The 20,656-nt window shown below is 40.2% G+C and overlaps 1 protein-coding gene across 3 annotated transcripts in view; it reads right to left on the bottom strand.

The window, feature by feature from the left end:
- Window positions 1-20,656, bottom strand: part of plcb1.S (phospholipase C beta 1 S homeolog) — a 305,516-nt gene that overhangs the window by 219,051 nt on the left and 65,809 nt on the right. For all 3 annotated transcript variants that reach the window (XM_041564337.1, XM_041564338.1, XM_041564339.1), the window contains exon 3: window positions 8,812-8,880. In XM_041564337.1, coding sequence (XP_041420271.1) covers window positions 8,812-8,880 — 69 coding nt within the window. The remainder of the gene's footprint in view (window positions 1-8,811; window positions 8,881-20,656) is intronic.

Here is a 20,656-nt window from a genome sequence, read left to right as displayed (position 1 = left end):
CCTAGTCTTTTAGATCTACTTACTACAATATGCTTCTATTATTAAGCATTTTTACCAATTAAAGAAATTGGGAATGACCATGAAATAGGCCAAGAGGACCACTAACACCTGGACCCACCGGGAGTTTTCCTGGTATCCCGATGGGCCAGTCCAAACACTGCTGATAAATATACAGTACATTCATTTCACCTATAGAATATCTCTCTCTGCTATATGTCTATGAAGTTTCTCATTCATCCAGGTCATTATATACAGTAGTGAGCAGAATTAACTCTAAAGCAACTGGTCTTTGTTTTCTTGAAAACGTTTCACCCTCATCAATTGAATGAAGTAGCCGCTCAGATAAGGGTGAAATGTCAAGAAAACATTACACCCTTATCTGAGCGGCTACTTCACTTCACTCATGAGGAAACTTCGGGCAATTTCGGAAAACGAAGTGCCGTGAGTGCCATGCCGCAGGCGATTTCTCATTCTAGCAGGCGGAAGACAGGGGGAAGCAGTTCGGGGAGATTAACCGCCTCAAAGAAGAGGTGATTAGTCGCCGGGATACTAAATCTCCCGAATCGCCCAGTGTGACCTTACCCTAAGAAACCAGGTAAAGTGAGCAAATCGGCCCCAGTATTGGTGGTTTTCTTTTAGGGTATTAAAGGGTTGGTTCATCTTTAAGTTAACTATTAGTATGTTATAGAATGGCTAATTCTAAGCAACTTTTCAATTGGTTTTCATTTTTTCTTATTTTACATATTTTTACATATTTTCCTTCTTCTTTCCAGTTTTCAAATGGGGGTCACTGACCCCACAGAAAAGCACAAATGCTCTTTAAGGTTACAAATGTTTTGTTATGGCTGCTAGTGCTCATATTCCAGTCCATTGTTCAAATCAGTACACAGTTGCTAAGGTATATGGGACCCTAGCAACCAAATGGCTGAAATTGCAAACTGGAAAGCTTCTGAATAAAAAGCGAAATAACTCAAAAACCACAAATAATAAAAAATGAAAACCAGTTGTAAATGTTCTCAGAATATCCCTCTCTGCATCATACTAAGAGTTAATTTGTACCATCTTGAGGCCCCCTGCCCAGGGGTCCCTGACTGCAGTACCCCCATGTAGCCCCCTGATGAAGCATGTAGCAATTTTTTTTAGTGGGGGTGTCTAAGATAGTGGCACCTCAGTGAATGGAACTTTCCTTGCTCTTTAAAAGGTTTATGTTACTATATTCATACTTGCTTGTGCCAGGGTCATTTCCACCCATACAGGTTACTCTGTTACTTATTCAGATAAACTGTAGAATATATTTGCCTTTTACTTAGAATAATGCATACATACAGAACTCATTTTAGGACATCCTCCGGGGAAATCCCTGTCCCTGTGATCTCCTATGGCTTAGAAATGCCGCATCGTGTGTTTTTACTGTTACTCATCCTCAAATGCTGCAGTCACACCTCGTCCTCTACCCTCCTTCTCAGCCGTCAGCCATACAAACTCCCTCCTCAGCCCTCCGCCTTCCTCCCTCTTCTCTCTGCCTTCCGCCCTTAGCCCTCCACCCTTTCTCCTCAGCACTCAGCCTTCCACTTTCACTCTTCAGCCCTCTGCACTTTGCCCTCTGCTAAATGACATCACATAAAAAAATGGTTTAAAAGTTTAAAAAAAACACCCAAAAAGACCACCCAAGACGGATGGCTGAGGAGGGAGGAGTGAGGACCCACAACCCATGTCGGATGGCTGAGGAGGGAGGACCCAGGTCGGACGACTGAGGAGCAGGAGCTGACAGCTGAGGAGGGGGGAGCGAGGTATGACGTCTGCTTTGAAGGAGGGGTGAGTAGAAAAGCAGGCAATGTTGCATTCCTCTAGCATAGGAGATCACATACAGGACAGGGATTTCCTTGGAGGATGTCCTAAAATGTGTTCCGTAAATATATACAGTATATATATATACATATATATATATATATATGTGTGTGTTATAGAATATTCCTTGTTTCCTAACGTTCAGGACAATGTAACAATTCTATTGCTTTTCTTCTGCAAAGTCTAGACAAGAACCAATGAGTCTTTACCGTTTTGATTTCTTCCCAAAAAAAAAAAAAGCCCATAGAATGTGACACATTTTTTTCTTTCCCCTGTTGAAGAATAATTGTTCTTGAGAGCTTGTGGTGACAAAGCAGCTTGTAGTTTGTGACATGAAAATAAGTGTTATCATGGGTTGGGGAATTGACAAAGGGTGGGGGCTGCGAGAGGCTTTAATACAGGAATTCAGTCATTAGCAGTTACGTTACATGTTTAGGATATTGAAGATCTGATGGAGAATTAAAATGAGAAAAAATAAAACAGAATATAAATATTTTACTCTCTTCATCTGGAAACAAGAACAGAGGCATTCAGCCCTTAGGGCACGCGGTTTCTTCCTTTTCTATTCCAAGTGTGTGTGTGTGTGTGTATGTATATATATATATATATATATATATATATATATAGATTTATAGTCAGGGGACACAGTTGTCATCTCAGCAAAAAATATTCAGGCTTATATCTCTCTAAGGGGCAGAAATGCAGATTTCTGTGCTAATTTTTCACAGTTGTTGGCCTCTGGGCCAAAATGATCAGGTCAGCTGGATTGTTAAGCCCCTCGGAAGAATACAGGTATGGGATTCTTTGTCCAGGAACCCAATATCCATAATGTTTAGAATTTCAGGAAGGCCATTTCCCAAAGACTCCACTTTAATCAAATAATTCACATTTTTATTATAATGATTTCCTTTTTTCTGTGTAATAATAAAACTGTAGCTTGTACTAGATCCCAACTAAGCTGAATGAATCCAAGTTGGTAGCAAAACAATTCTATTGGGTTTATTTAATATATAATTGCTTTTTAGCAAGTTATGATGATCTAAAGTATAGAAAGGTTCCTTATCCAAGAAAACCTCAAGTCCCAAGCATTCTGCATAATAGATCCCATACCTGTATTGTATAAACAATAGCCTAGTTGTGCATTTACTGACTTGGAATTACATTATTTACATTGCACAAAGTCACAGCAATCAATCCAATGTCTTCTTATAAATGGTGGCCAAGTAACTTTGACCTGCTGGTTGGTTGCTATAGGTTAGTGGACCTGGTAAACACCTTTAATTACCCCCCCCCCCCAATAAAAAAAAATTCTTATGCAATTTTCATTCTCGGTGAACTGGGACGTGCTCCTACTTTTCTATAAAATGTAGTTTATTTTTAAAGGAACTTTGGGTTTGTGTTGTAGACATGAGATTGTGAGACAATATGGAAGACCATTTTCCTCATTGTGCCCCACCAAACAATAACACTGATGTCAGGCTGCAGTCATTGTCATGAATACTGTATGTGAGCTAAATTAGTAAAAAAAGCTTTTCTTAAGCCCAAGTCATGTGTGAAAAATCCTTCAGGACATTAAAAAGCATTTTGTAAGTTGCACAGTCGGCTCTAATTAGCCACTTTCCACTGGAAGTGGTCGCAGGGCGTTTATGCACCAAAAAGCCAAGGAAATCATTATTAGCAAGCAGGGAACATAAACACAGGAGGCGTCTGGGGAATAATTAAGAAGAAAAGAAAGAAATGGGGTTTAAAATTCTGGATGGACTGCAGTACCTGTGGCACTCTATATAGATGCACCACATCCTCAGAACATATTGTCTGAGCTACACCGATGGCCACTATTAGCCCATTATTCCCATAGCCTTGATCCACACTGTACCCTGCGGTAGAGCACACACATGCTCCATGAACACATTATTGGGGCAATATAACATTCTTTATAAGTAGCGTTTAAATGCATTGATATTTTTATAACAGATTAGTAATACATGGGAATGTGTGCAGGTAAGAGCTGCCATACTGAGAAAAGCCAACAGCAAGATAAGTGTATGTGTGTGTGTGTGTGTGTATATATATAAAGTACCCCCTATTATAAAATATAATGATATTATGAATTCATATTCATAGTATTAATATTATTATATTATTATTACATAATACACAAGAGCCATGAATATCCTGTAAATTATATCCTTCTATTTGGTGACTAGTGATGTCATCAGTTATAACCGGTGAGTAGTGATGTAATTTTTATCACATGACTCCTAAAACTTGTGTATTATAATAAATAAAGTATTTATTCACGATTTTAATAAATCAATGAGGAGTTCCAAAGTGACTTTTAATATCCCCATATCTTCCAAACATGGGTACTTTATTTATTATAATACACAAGTTTTAGTAGTCATGAGACAAAAATGACATTACTAAGCTCCGTTTATAACTGATGACATCACTAAGAGCCATTTATGAGGATATAATTTACAGCAGGAGTGCACATACTTTACTAATGCAAAGTCTACTATTAGTGATGTCCCATTATGATCTACATCCATAAAAGCATTGTAAGCATTCTGTTCCATGGAAAATATTACTTAAATATTGATATATGAGAAAATGTATATTGCTACAAACAACCTTAGCTAACCTTAACATAACTATCTAAATGAAAAGCAGGAAACTGGAGGGTGATTTGGACAAGCTGTTTGTCTTGAGACAAAAGGTCTCCTGGTAGACCCCGATCTACCTTTTGGGCACCCGTGAATTACAGGATACTCATGGCCTTTGTGTATATATAATAAGGGATCTTTCCGTAATCTAAAATGTCTATACCTTAAGGGGCACATTTACCTAGGGTCGAATATCGAGGGTTAATTAACCCTCGATATTCGACCATCGAAGTAAGATCCTTCGACTTCGAATATCGAAGTCGAAGGATTTTGCGCTATTCCTACGATCGGTTCGAAGGATTTTAATCCATCGATCGAAGGATATTCCTTAGATCAGAAAATTGTTAGGAAGCCTATGGGGATCTTCCCCATAGGCTAACATTGGCCTCGTGGGTTTTAGGTGGCGAACTAGGGGGTCGAAGTATTTTTTAAAGAGACAGTACTTCGACTATCGAATGGTTGAATAGTCGAACGATTTTTAGTTCGAATCGTTCGATACAAAGTCTAAGGTCGTAGTCGAAGGTCGAAGTAGCCCATTCGATGGTCGAAGTAGCCACATTCAAACTTTTTTTCCTCTATTCCTTCACTCGAACTAAGTAAATGGGCCCCTAAGTCTACTAGAAAATCAAGTAAACATTAAATAAACCCAATAGACTGGTTTTACCTCCAATATAGATTAATTATATCTTAGTTGGGATCAACCGTACTGTTTTATTATTACACAGAAAAAGGAAATCATTTTTCAAAATATGGATTATTTGGATATGATTAAGGGAATGTTAAAAATAAGTTAAAAAAAACCATTGGCGCCTGGGCCCCCCATCAAAGTTTTTTAAAAATCATTGGTAGTCAGGGCCCCCATAAAAAAAAAATGTTGGCGCCAGGGCCTCCCCATAAAAGTTTTTTTTTTTAAAAAAAAACATTGGAGCCCAGGCCCCCCTTACAAGTTAAGAAAAAAACATTGGGGCCCCAGAGAATATTTAAAAAAAAACCAAAAAACATTGTCGGCAGGGGCCTATAGAGTATTAAAATAATATATTTTTGGCTAGGGGTTTAATAAAATAAAATAAAACAACACACATTGGTGTTCAGTAGAACTGAACTCGTGGCTTCAGGGCTTCAAGATCGGCTCTTTTCGTTGCTTCAGGACTTTGGAATAGGCTGCACTGCTTCGGCGCTGTCAAGGGAAGCCCGGCTATTTTGAAAAGTGCAGCACCTGATGGTGGCCCTGTGCAAAGGTGGCCTAATTGAGCAAAGGTCCACTCTTTTGAGCAGATTTGTATGTGTGTGGTTACCTTTAGGTTACAGATTTCACAGAAACATGGAGGGCTCCTGTATTATACATGTGATACAGCAGCCTGATGATGATGTCATTCACCTATGATGTCATATGGTGCTGGTAAAAATAAAAAATATGGCAGCCTTCACTCATACATACAAATGCAGGTATATGATCCGTTATTTGGAAACCTGTTATACAGAAAGCATTGAAATTATGAAAAAGCCATTTCTAATAGACTCCCTTTTGAATCAAATTATTCAAATGTTTAGAAATGATTTCCTTTCTTTCTGTGTAATAATAAAACAGTAGCTTGTACTTGATCCCAACTAAGATATAATTAATCCTTATTGGAAGCAAAACCAGCCGATTAGGTTTGTTTAATATTTATGTGATTTTCTAGTAGACTTACGATATGGAGATCAGGATATAATTTAGTTAGCAATATATTGTTCTATACATAAAATACATTATATGACACTTCCCATCAATGTACTGGTCATTCTGAAGCTACTTTTAAAAACAAAGTAAAACCAAATAATATATAAAGTTCATGATTTATTGGCCAAGAATTGGCCTAGAATTGATTTCAGTAGAATTTCAAGCGATGCCGCCTGACCTGCTAACAGGTGATGTGCGGTGGCGCTATTTGTTTATTCCGAGGAGAACGATATCAATAAAAGACGGCAAATGAAATAGTTTATGGACAAGCTTTTAACTGTGTTTGCAGCTAATCAATATGAAATATGTTTAAGACATAACACAATTGCAGCAGCTCTGGGGCACCGGAGTTCTAGGGAGCTGCGGGAGACGATTATGTTTTCTCAATATATTTGGTACAAAAACAGAGACTGGCATGTTTGCCCTTTGTTCCCCAGGGTATTGTTGGACTGGACCAGAGAAGCTGACGTAGAGCCCACTCTATGCACAGACATTGAAGGAAAACTTTACCCCCAAAATTAATATTTAAGCAACAGATAGTTTATATCAAATTAAAGGAAAACTATACCCCCTAAACAATGTAGGTCTCTTTAAAAAGATATTGCATAAAACAGCTCAAATGTAAAACCCTCCTTCATGTAAACAAACCATTTTCATAATAATATACTTTTCCAGTAGTATGTGCCATTGGTTAATCATAAATAGAAAATTACCATTTTAAAAAATAAGGGCCGTCCCCTGGGATCGTAGGATTCACTGTGTACACACACAAACCATACATGTTAGGTCACATGACCCAATTAACAGACTCAAATTTTTTTTTTTTTGGATCTTTCTCCGAAAAGCCCAAATTTTTCGGATTTTTTCCTGAAAAGTTCAAAATAGTCATACTTTTGGGCTTATTCCAGAGCAGACTACAGAAATTTCCAAATAGGATAAGGACCTCTCCCATTGTGTAAAACCTCGGTAGGTCTGAGATGCTGGATTTTCAGATCCTGACTTTTTCCATCCTTGGGGTATAATAATTCTCAAAAAATTCAAGTTAATCTTTTCCACTAAAAATTTGTTTGTTTTTTTTAGTAAAAAAAAAAAAAAATCTATTTTTTTGAGTTTTTGGCAATTAGACTTTAATAAATAACCCCTATAATGTACTGAATGGTATCTGTATTACACAGCTGTATAGTTGGAATAAGAAAGCAGATTTAGAACAAACAAGACCTGGGCCCACCGGGAGATTCCCTGGTATCCGGGCGGTCCAGTCCATCCCAGCCTGGGCAACACAGCAGTCTCTTGCACCCAGTAGTACTGATGGATTCATGGGAAGGGTGAAACTTCCACTAATTTGTTCATATGCTCCTATGCTTTGATATAAATGGCCTTCAATCACTTTTTCAAAAACACATGAGATCGGGGCTGCCCAACGCGAGGCAGTGGCCCTTAACAAGATTTGTATGGCCCCTAGACTGCTCATGAATTCCAATCTTTGGATGACATCATCATTTCTTAAAAATCTTGCCCCTATAATCAGATCCGGTGACATCATTGGATGGTACAGGGCTCAATAGCAAAATCAATTTTAAGACTCACTAAACTTTTAGAATATAATATATTTCATAAACATATACTGATCCTACTTATCAATCAGTCGTAATGAGCCCCCTCTATCCCCTCGGCCCCTCAGCAGTCTCAGTTGTAGCCCTGTTTGGCACAGTTGGGCAGCTCTACATCACATCACTCATCATTCCAATGGATACATCTCAAACAGCAGTTTGTGTAGAAAATAATAAATGTGTGCAGGATCAACCTGACGAGAGTCCAACGCTGCAAACATTTTGAGTATTTCATGCTAAAAGCAAATCCACGCAGAACATAAGAGAACTGGTTACAAAACAAACAGACTCAATAAAATCACAGAGAGACGACAACCAGTAGGGGATTCTATTGTTTGTGCATGTGGGCCTGTTACACCCCAATTCTGACCTGTTATGCCCCTGATCATGTTCCCTTCTCTGCCTGACCACGTCTGCTTATGGGGAGCTTCAGGGGCATTTCAATGCTTTTCAGGAATTAAATTGGGTTTCAATGATAGAAAGTGGAAGAATGAACTGCAAGTGCAGGTGACTGTGTGAAAGGGAGGCCAAAATAGGGTGATATTTCTGATCATAGTAAATGCCAGTCTATCCAGTGAGGCCTCAGCAGTGGTCAATGGCAATGCAAGAGATATACACTAACACATACCAATTAATGGCAACAGTCTAATCCAGATACCTGTCTTAAGCAAAATTCTATATTTGACTTTACAGCTGTCAGAGGATGTTGGGTGCCGTCATTCAATACCAGTTGGGCAGCCAAAGGTTGTAGGTGAAGCTAATGAAAGACCAGACTACCTGGTACTACTAGTGATACTGACCCATTGCTATAACCCCGTTTTCTCTTGCACATACAGAGCACAAAATAAGGCACCCAGAGAGCCACGCAGGGGTATCAGTGTACAGTTAGTTATCATATAGTTATCATATAGTGGCTGAATAGTACAGTGCATTTCAAGTTCATAAGTCGTGTATAGTTCTGCCTTACCTTTGGAGTCCGAGCATATCTTCCCCATCTGGCATCTTTCACTAGACTGATATCCAATAGCTCCGTCTCCTGCAAGTTAAAACAAGAGATTTAATGGAGAAGCTCATTTTGATATGACTTTGTTGCATAGTCAGTGTTTGCTCAGCACTGCCTTATCTGCACATCAGCAGCACAATCATATAAACAACAACCCTATAGGCGAGGTTCACCTTTAATAATTCTAACCAACTTTTCAATTGCTCTTCATATTTCATTATTCTTCTGACTTCTAGTTTTCAAATGTGGGTCAGTGACCCCATCTAAAAACAAATGCTCTGTAAGGCTACAAATGTATTGTTATTGCTACTTTTTATTCCTCATCTTTCTATTCAGGTCTCTCCTATTCATTTTCCAGTCTCTTATTCAAATCAATGCATGGTTGCAAGGGGAAATTGTCCCTCTGTACATCATACTAACAGTTATTTTAAAAGTGAACATCCTCTTTAACAACAACAAATAGTGAAACACTGTAACACTAACTGGCAAATGACATTTACATTATGAATATTTAATGACTCAATTAAAACCAAGTTATTGCCTTTATTTGGACAGTTCTCATTTCATTCTGTATATTTCATATCATTCACACTGTGCAGAACATTTATTTTCTTGTAATACTGACCCACTAAAAAAGGGTGTCAGGGTGGTGCATAGTGACCTAAATGAGGCAGACACCTCCATAAAGGGCAGTCCATCTGGGTGGAACGAAACACAAATTGAAAAAGTAAGATAGCGTGTGCAAGATAGAGAGTGCAAGATAAGGAGAGCAAGATAGAGAGTGCAAAATAGAGAGAGAGCAAGATAAGAGAGTACAAGATAGAGAGAGCAAGATAGAGAGGGCAAGATAGCTACTGCAAGATAGCGAGTGCAAGATAGAGAGAGCAAGATAAAGAGTGCAAGATAGAGAGTGCAAGATAGAGAGTGCAAGATAGAGAGTGCAAGATAGAGAGTGCAAGATAAAGAGTGCAAGATAAAGAGTGCAAGATAGAGAGTGCAAGATGATGAGAGCAAGATGGTGAGCGCAAGATGGCGAGCGCAAGATGGCGAGCGTAAGATAGCTAGTGCAAATTAGAGAGTGCAAGATAGAGAGTGCAAGATAGAGAGTGCAAGATAGAGAGTGCAAGATAGAGAGTGCAAGATAGAGAGTGCAAGATAGAGAGTGCAAGTGCCTATGATTACGTATCGTTTGATACGAAGCGCGTTAGGACGGATACCTTTTAACAAGATGGAATAAAGTTACAAGTTTTAACCTCTAATGCCTTGGCTGCAGGAGTGGGTGCACACTTATTTTGAATGATTTGCATTGCCTAAGCTACGGGTTCGGGGCACGGCACCTGGGCCACTTGGTCAATTTGGTGAGTGTAAGCTCTGCTGACCTTAATCTTTATTGAAATTGAATTGTTCATCTTTCAAGTGACAGACCTGGGGTTTGGACACCCAGGTCACCCTTTCCACTCGGTAAGAACTACCTAGTGGCTGGCTTTTCGTCACTGAATGTTTTATAAGCAAGATTAGATTTTGATGCTTTTTGATAGTATTTAATTAGCCTTGAGAGGGATTAGAGCGAGCAATTTCTTTCTTCGTAATGTATGCATACACATTAAGGTTTAAATGGCATCATTAAATTTATTGTTCAATTAATTGCTTACATTTAACTTTCCCTTTAAACATCTCCCATACCCAAACATAAATAAATATACATTAAGGCTGAAGAAGTTATGCTCTGTGCAATAATATCATGCTCGTTAATAAAAGTAAAGGGACTATTTTATGAACATTATGCAAATGAGTTGTTTTCTTAAAGTCAGATGAAAGAGGGAAGAAGTGATGTAGAGAAATTTCGAATGGATGAGAGTGAAATTTCTAAACAAAATAAAAAGCAAATGACATTTCTGCTGTTCTACAGTTAATGAGCCTCAGTATTTCTTCCTCCGCTATTAGCAAATAAATAGCTCTATTTACCACTTCAATAAAAGAAAACTGGAATCAAAACGATTGGGAAATGATATATATACTGTATATTGCCAGACTTAAAGAGAAATTCCGTCACTGACAGAACACCATATGGGACTGTACAAGTGTGGGGCTCATTTGACTGAGGTGGGTCATGTATTTGGATTTCTGGGCAGTGTCATGGAGCGCTGATACAGCAGAGGACAGGGCAGATGCACCACAAAGCAGGACAGATGCAGGAGAGGACAGGATAGATGCAGCAGAGCATAGGGCAGATGCAGGAGAGGAAAGGGCAGATGTAGGAGAGGAAAGGGCAGATGCAGGAGAGGACAGGGCAGATGCAGGAGAGGACAGGGCAGATGTAGGAGAGGACAGGGCAGATGCAGGAGAGGATAGGGAAGATGCAGCAGAGCATAGGGCAGATACACCAGAGGACAGAGATGACAAACCAGAGGACAGGGAAGATGCAGGAGAGGGCAGGGCAGATGCAGGAGAGGACAGTGAAGATGCACCAGAAGACATTGCCGATGCCGCTGAGCATAGGGCAGATGCAGCAGAGCATAGGGCAGATGCAGCAGAGCATAGGGCAGATGCAGGAGAGGTCAGGGCAGATGCAGGAGAGGTCAGGGCAGATGCAGCAGAGCATAGGGCAGATACACCAGACAGGGATGACACACCAGAGGACAGGGAAGATGCAGGAGAGGACAGGGCAGATGCAGTAGAGGGCAGTGAAGATGCACCAGATGACAGCAGAGCATAGGGCAGATGTAGCAGAGCAAAGGGCAGATGCAGCAGAGCATAGGGCAGATTCAGCAGAGCATAGGGCAGATGCAGGAGAGGACAGGGCAGATGCAGCAGAGCATAGGGCAGATACACGAGAGGACAGAGATGACACACCGGAGGACAGGGAAGATGCAGGAGAGGACAGTGAATATGCACCAGATGACATTGCAGATGCAGCAGAGCATAGGGCAGATGTAGGAGAGGACAGGGCAGATTCATCAGAGCGCAGGGCCGATGCATCGGTAACAGGGCAAATGCAGCAGAACATAGGGCACATTTTACTTGTGCTAATTCTTTTAAACTTCTTTCAAAGAATGCCAGTGTTATTGCAGGTGCCCACTAATCTGCATCCTCTGCAACTTGCATACAATGTATGGGCTCAAATCAGCATCTGTTTTTGGCAAGAAATTTGCAGCACCCATTCCGCGCTTTGCACTTGCCCTGAGAAATGTCATTTACTGTTACATGTTACCATCCAAGCAAATATGTGACAAGGGAATATTCCGTGACATACAGCTCTCCTTTGCAACATAAGGGCCTGAGCCAGGAACTCGCAAGGTAAAGATAAAAACAGGATTTCCTTTTCAGGATGGGAAAATAAACAAGACTGAGTCTTTTCCTTACTGTATTATCTTACAATACACAAAAGCTATGAATATCTTGTAAATTATATCCTTATAAACAGTGAGTTCTGATGTCATCAGTTATAAATAGTGAGTTCCGATGTCATTTCTGTCACATGACTCACTGAAATCTGTGTATTATAATAAAGTGCCCCCAGTTGTAAAATATTCGGCCTTGTGTTTTTGTATGGTCGTGAAACTTATAATATCCTTATATTTTACAAGAGGGTGTACTTTATTCACTATATTATCTCTGCCCAGTGCCTTGTCACACTCACTTCAACTTTCTTTCTTGTCCTTGGGACACGTTTGCCCATTAATATCTGTGCCCCATTCACCACACATAGAGCATGTAACACACACTGGGCACAAGGGAAACATGTTCCAAACCATCAGTAAGATAGAAACTCTCTTTTATATTGGCATTTATAAGAAATTATTTAAAGATTTAAGAAATGTAGCAGCCATACACTTCTTTGGCCAGCAGAGGCCGGTATTTCCCTGCATGAGCTATAACTTGATGTATGTGTGAGGAGCAAACAATATGGCAGCTTCATTCCATACAATTAGAAATTATTCAGCAGAAAGACAAGGACCCCTGAGCAGAAAAAACGGCACATTTCTTTAACTGGCCATTTATAAAATATATAACAATTAGTTATAATAATAGTATCAGTATGGATGTGGTTTTCAGGCAGACAGATAGATAATAGATAGATAAGATGATAGATGATAGATAGATAGATAGATAGATAGATAGATAGATAGATAGATAGATAGATAGATAGATAGATAGAAGCACAGCACAGTAATGGGGGACAGTCAGATCCGGTCCCTGGAGATTGCTGTATATCTACTACCCAATACATGTTTATTGAATTACAAAGGCACCAGAAATACATAAATGCCTTTTGCCCATAAGGAACTTTCAGAGTCCTATTCATAATATATAACATCATAATCACATACATTTCTACCATTACAACATAGGGGACTGCTTTGGAAAATGTCTGTGAGTCCTGCCTTTTCCCTTTGTAGGGGGTGAATACAGAGAATATATGATTGCACTGTGCTTATCGCTATACAAAGTAGGGCACCTGCCATTCCGACGGGCCAATCAGATTGTTCTGAGCAGAGAATCTTATTTTGGTACCAGAGTCTATTTATAAAGGGGGGATAGAATGACATGGGGAGATGGTGCCATGAGAATGTCCTGCTGCTGCTGCTGAGCAAACATCACTGTCTTATCCATATCAGGGACACACAAATAACTTGAGTATTGCCTGCAGGTACTCCCTGCAGCAACTCCCTGCAGACCAGAAGGCATTAAAGACAAAGCCTTTATAAACTTCTGGACTATAAACTGAATGTCTCTGATTTGATGAAGACTTGTCTGGCACCCCAGGCACAACTACAGAGGAAAGTGGAATTTGAATACAGATTTACTGCTTTTACTTCTATAAATCCTGCTGCTTCTATTTCTATGGCTGAGCTCAGGCTCAGGTCACACGGGGGGAATTTGTCTGCATCAATTTCATAGCGAGGGTCGTCGCATCCTCGATGGACAACAGCATTAAAAATGGATTTGCAAACAAAGTTCTGTGTATATACGTGCATGGGATCCATTCTTCGGAAACCCTTTATCCAGAAAGCTCCGAATTAAGGAAAGGCCATCTCCCATAGACTCCATTTATCCAAATAATCCAGTTTTATAAAAATGATTTCCTTTTTCTTTGTAATAATAAAACAGCAGCTTGTACTTGATCCAAAAGCAAAACCAGCCTATTGGGTTTAATTAATATTTACAGGATTTTCTAGTAGACTTAAGCTATGAAGATCCAAATTACAGAAAGATCCATTATCCGGAAACCCCCAGGTCTGAGTATTGTGGATAACAGGTCCCATACCTGTACTGAAAAATCAAGATGCTGATCAAGCGCTTGCCTTTGGGCTGCATGTGGATTCATCTACAGTCCATCCCCAAGCAGCCTTAATGGGGAAGTTCCCCTTTAAATAAACGTTTAGTAAGATGTGGGCAGGAATATTCACAGATTATTTGGATTTGGTCTTCATTTTGTATTTGTTGTGGTTTTTGATTTATTTCTCTTTTGTTGAGCAGCTCTCCAGTTTGTGATTTCAACTGCTTTATGGTTGCTATGGTCAATTTACTCTAGGAACCAGGCAAGGGTTGTAAGAGAGACTGGAAGATGAATAGAAGAGGGTCTGGACTCAAAGATAAGAAGTAGCAAGAATGCTGTAATCTTACACAGCAATAGTTTTTTTGGCTGCCAGGGTCAGCGACCCCATTTTTGAAAGGTGGAAAGAACCAATCATTCAGAAACTATAAAAAATGTAAAATGAAAAATTGGTAAGAACAGGAAATTCTATAACCTACTAAACATTAAAATAAACTGTCCATCACAATGATAAAGTTTCATCACACTGTTTAGAACTTAAATGAAAACAAATGAAAGTAAAATCAGTCACATGCTCTTCTATGAACGTTTGCCATTTGTAGAAAATCTTTTTATTCTACTTTTCAAGATACTAACAGTTCTTACACAGCAAATATAATGGATTTGTGACAACAGCACTGCCTACTGGTCATTTTGGCAATAGTCGGCTGAAAATTGATTTACTGAGAGAAGAAACGTGCTGCGATGTTGTTCCCTTTAAAAAATAACGTTTGCGGACAGAGAAGAGTTATTCTGTGTTTCTCTGATCAGTTTGAAGCACAGCAATAGCTCAAAGCCAAAATGACCAGCAAATTGCTTCAAATCCATTATCGTTTTAAAAACCACTAATGTAGAAAAAAAATTGCTTAATAAAGTGAGCAATTTTACATTTGTTTGTTTGGAGGGTGTATGTTTTTTGTAAGGAATTCAAGCAGTTTTTCAAGTGGGGATGAGAGTATCCCTTTAACAGAAAACAAATGGAATACAGAGTCTGCTTCTAATTAAACAACATTTCCCTTTAAAGGGCCAGCAACACCAGGACAATCAAAGGTGCATTCACAGATAATATTCATTTTTAATTACATTCTGCCAAGTATTACTACTAGGACAGCGACTTTAGGGGGTAAGGTAAATGAAAATTTACCCACAAAAAAATCCCCCCAGCCCGCCACTGTACATACTAATAATTAGACTATCACTTTAAATGAATCATATACCTTTTATTGGTGTGTGTAGGTTACTTAAGGCATAGGCAGCAATTAATCCCATTCAGTGAGTGACCTTTGATTGCTGGTGCTGGTGAGGCCCGAGCAAAGACCATACATATGGCTGGAATGTATATTGCTGATTAGGAATTTTACATCACAACTAGTTTATTGTCCAGGAGTCTGCCCCCCCCCCCACGTTCCTGCACCAGCGGTTGTCACTTCTACCGCTTATTGTCTGTCTGTGCATCTGTCCAACTGAAAACCAATTGTCTCAGAGAATAAAAGCAGCACCTTATGTCTATAGTGAGCCCGTTACTTGCTCTCACCCAATCACCCTAATGCTTTCCTGATATGTCACAATTAGTGATGGGTTAATAAATTCGCCAGGTGCGAATTTGCTGCGAATTTCTGCATTTTGCCCCCAGTGGATAAATTTGTGAAACTGACGAGAAAATTTGCGAGCGTCAGAATTGATGTGGGCGTCAAAATTCACATTTGTGAATTTTTTGCTGTTTTGCGAATTTCGCAACACTAGTCACAATCATCATGCAAATGATTTGGGTTTACTTCCCCTTTGCTGCCCCCCCCCCCCCCGGCGATTCCCCTGTCTCTCTCTCTCTCTTGTGTGAATGATCCTGTCACTTCTGTACTAGAGCAAAGAGCTCATCCAAGTTAAAGGGAAACTGCACCCCAGAAACAGTGGTTTGTATGTAGCATGAAAAAGAATGTAACTGTATGTCACTTTCCAGTATAAAGTTATTTGTAAATGTAACGGTCACTGATTGTTATTATCACAGAAGGGACAAACAGTATTTGCGCTGCAACGTTCAGTTGCAATTTTGCTGACCCAGTGGCAAGTGTTTCTTTTTTGGCAAAAGTCCATCAGATTTGACATTTGCCACTTTCATTAAAGGGGAGGTTCACCTTTCAGTTAACTTGTAGTATGTTATAGAATGGCCAATTCTATGCAATTTTTCAATAGGTCTTCATTATTTTTTTTAATAGTTTTTAAATTATTTGCCTTTTTCTTCTGATTCTTCCCAGCTTTCAAATGGGGGTCACTGACCCCATCTAAAAACAAATTATCTGTAAGGCTACATATTTATTGTTATTGCTACTTTTGAATACTCATCTTTCTATTCATGTCCTCTTCTATTCATACTCCAGTCTCTTATTCAAATCAGTGCATGGTTGCTAGGGGAATTTGGACCCTAGCAACTAGATTGCTGAAATTGCAAACTGGAGAGCTGCTGAATAAAAAGCCAAATAACTCAAAAACCACAGATGAAAACCAATTGCAAATATCCCTCTCTACATCATACTAATAGTTAATTTAAAGGCGAACAGCCCCTTTAAAATGAGAGTCAGAAGCACAATACAGAACGGGGCAGACTTTGCTGTTAAGTGTTGCCAGGCCAGAGCAGTTTTGCACTGCTTTTATCTGGGGGTGAGACGCCTTGTCACCATGAAATAGTTGTACTTCTCAGTCTCCTTGATTGCTCCACCATGGCTTCCAAGCAACACGTTCGTATACAGATGGTGAGCGGAACATTCAAACAAATTGCGTATGTGGCCATGCTGTTCCCATGCGGGGTAGGAAAATGCTATAGCCAGTTACCATGACGACGCCATTCATGCCAAGGAAAACTTGACAAATTTTGTTCCCCCGGAATACTGCGTCATAAAATATCACACTCTCTATCGGAATGACTGATAAATACTATTTATACTTACGCCACTAATACTGCCTCTACATACAGATTTAGAGATATACAGTACAGGTATGGGACCTGTTATCCAGAATGCTCGGGACCTGGGGTTTTCCGGATAATGGGTCTTTCTATAATTTGGATCTTCCTACTAGAAAATCATGTAAATTGGTTTTGCCTCCAATAAGGGGGCTCTACATTGAATGTGCCCGGCAGATCTCACTCCAGTCATTGGCAGGGATTGTGCTCTTCATTTGTGCTGCAATGCAGTGGCCCTGCCACTTCCGTAATTAATGATTCTGCCAATGAATCCATTCATTTGTCCGTGTTATTACAGGCTGCTGCTCTCTCCCTGCTTTCTGTATGTGGAGATGTGAATGGGCCTGATGTCCATGGCTGTGAGGCCATCACCACCATATACATATTTATTCCTGCCATATATACATATCAGCACCCGCAGCATTAGCACCCGCAGCAACTGTGTCTCCAGTACATACGGGCTGCATCACACTCATTCTTCTCTTTATTCACATTTCCCTATTGAAAGGGCAAATTCACCCAAACGGTAGTATGGAGTCAAATGGATTTCCATTCATCCGTAAGAGAAACGCAGTGCCTGTGGGTATCAACTGATAAAAACACAGCCGTTTTCACCCATTTTTAAATATCTAAAAAAAAAATGATAAATGATAATAATAATGACATGGGGAAACGTCTACTAACGGAGGCAAAGTGCAAATGCAGCATATGCAGCATATTTTTTCCACAACGGAGAATTATTTCTAGAATGAATTGCACCTACTGTGAATCTGCACCAAATGTAAACTTTGGGCATGGGCTTATATTTACATAGGACCAACTGCAATATGGCTGTGTACAGTGCAATGCACAAAGGGCACCAATTCAATACAGTTTGATGGAATATTTTTTATCACTTGGATATTGGCTATTTATTTCCATTTTAACTTTGCACTAGGGCCTGACTGGGATATCCATATGTACTCAAGATAAATGTCAGTTGTTGGGGGAAGGGGAATCAGCCTGGATTCCTCCTCTCCTCCTGGGGGCGCAAGCGGAAGGCATTGGCACCTCTTTGAGGTGAGGGATATTATTAGAAAGGATAATGCAGGAGATATTTGCAGGGGAATCTATAGGAAGGTGGAAGGGGGTTGTTACTTTATGTGTTTCCTGTTCCCTTTCTATTTGCAGCAGCTGCAGTTCCACATCAATGGAAACAATGTGCCCAAGGTTATACCTATTACACCAGACTTATTTTCCTCTTCCGCAATCTCTTCCATTCCCACCCAGCAAGTTCCTCCCCATACTCTGCTCCTGTGCCTCTATTTATAGCTCCTACCATTAACACTTTGCTACCCACCAGACAGGAGCAACATACAATCACTGGAACGGAACCACCTAAATGCGGGGTCACCCTGACCAAGTCCAGCAGGAACACACGCCGTCATTGCTGGATAATGTCACATAAACAAGCAGGGCTCAGTTTAAAATGAAGGAATCAGTGCTGAACCCCCAGTTCTAGAGGGATCTCTGAAGGGCAAGTGGAAAGCATTAAAGGCAAACATTCTGCGACAACAGATAAATGCATACATTTTCAGTTATCACAGAGACAATTGCATTCCTTCTGGAAACAAAACTGCAGGTTTGCTTTACTGCCTTGCTGCACACCTGCAACTCAGCTTTTTGCAGAGTGGGTGGAGCCTGAAAAATAGTCATTAGTGCCACTACCTACTGTTATAATTTCATACGAATTATCTCTCGCTGCAGGTGTTCTCCCCCCTACACAGCGAGAATGATTCTTTCATTTTTTATCAATGACGTTTTTCGGCTGCAACCAATTCTTTTTAGACAAAACAAGATTGTAAAAAATGAAAAATAGTGCCAACCGCTGGCATGCAGATTTTGGAAACTATGAACAAAAACATGAGATTGAGATATAAGGGCAAATTTACTAAAGAGCGAAGTGACTAACGCTGGTGAAAATTCGCCAATTTACTAACAGGCGCAGGCGTAACTTCGCTAGTGAAAGAGACTGAAGCTGGTGTTCATTCGCACTCAATCTCCAGGCAAAGTTGCGCTCTGGCAAAGGGACGTAACTGCGCAAATTCAGACCAGGCGAAGTACAATAGAGTAGATAGAACTTCCTAAAAATTTAGTTGAAAATTTTTCTTAGTCCCAAAAAACCCTGGCGTCTTTTCCTTTTTTCAGGGTGATAGGCTGCAAAAGAGGGTACATTTTTTTTTGGGGTACCCGGCTTACCTCCTACATTTCCTAACATATGGCATATAAACTATACACTGGGCTCATGTGTAGGGCATTATAACAACTCCATTTTATTTTATTAAGGTTTCCCGGGCTTGAGTAGTGTAATGTATTTGCTGCAACAAAAATGTCCTTTCAACTTTAACTTCCCGCCGTATGCAAATTAGCCAACACTAGCGCACTACTCTCTGCTTGCCGAATTAAACTTCGTCAGCGTTCAGAGCCTTGGACGCAACTTCGCATATTAGTGAATTAGCGTTGTCTGAGCGAATTTTCACCTGCCGAAGTGTTGCGCTGCCTGCGAAGCTGTTGCTGTCGCTTAGTAAATTTGCCCCAAAGAAACCAATTCTGCTGTTTATGATTCATTGGGGACAGCAAGGTGATTTTGTGAGATTGGGTGAGGGGATGGCACAAGGGCATCTCCCCTCTAACCCCTCTATTTATCCATCCCCTAACTTGGGTGTCATTGAGATTGGGTCAGACTGGGCTGTAGGAAAAAAACCCAGTGGGCTACGCCAACCAGACTCCCTCCACACCAGACGCTATAGGTGCTCCCCCCATGACCTCACCCGATTGCGGCCACATCAGCTGTGGCATCAGACTGTGAAGGACGTCATACCTGCGGCATGGGGGTACATGGTTGTATGGGGGGTGGAAGCCCTGATGTGCCCCAGACCCCCCAATGGGACACTACATGCAGATGCCAGGGAGCACTGACAGACAGACTCTATTTATGGCAGAAGGACAGGGCACTAAACTCTGCTCCTGGCACTGGGGTTTCAATCCCTTGCCCCTGGCAGAGAACAGTAAGGGATAAACACGAACTGCTTTCAATTGCAATTGTATAAAAAAAAATGTAAAAGCACTGAAAGTGTTTCATTAACATATATTTAGAAATTGCTTAGAATGACATCTACACAAAGAAACCTGTTTCCACTCTATATCCTGCTCAAAAGGAGACTCCAGGCTCAGTAACAAACTATACAATAGAATACTTTCCCCCATAAATAAGTGCTCTATTTTTATTGCTACTTGTCCTATTCCCCAACCTTCACGCTGGTATTAGTTACAGGGGAGCACTAATATTACTTGCCTGCCACGACATTGTTCCCCCCCTGCTGTTTGTGCCGAGCTCAGGCCCTTTTCCCTTCTGAAATAATAATTGACTTTCTTTGAAACCAGAAGCTTTTCTTGAAAAGAATCTTCTGTAACCTTGTCGCTCCTCGCAGTTTAAACGGCAGTAAGAATTCTGCGGCACGCTGGCTCTGTAGTGGGGGTGAGGGAAATATCCCGCT

This window comes from Xenopus laevis, chromosome 5S, assembly GCF_017654675.1.
Source record: "Xenopus laevis strain J_2021 chromosome 5S, Xenopus_laevis_v10.1, whole genome shotgun sequence".
Lineage (NCBI taxonomy): Eukaryota > Metazoa > Chordata > Amphibia > Anura > Pipidae > Xenopus > Xenopus laevis.
The sequence above is the reverse complement of the archived record's forward strand: the minus strand, read 5'-3'. Positions and strand labels throughout refer to the sequence as shown.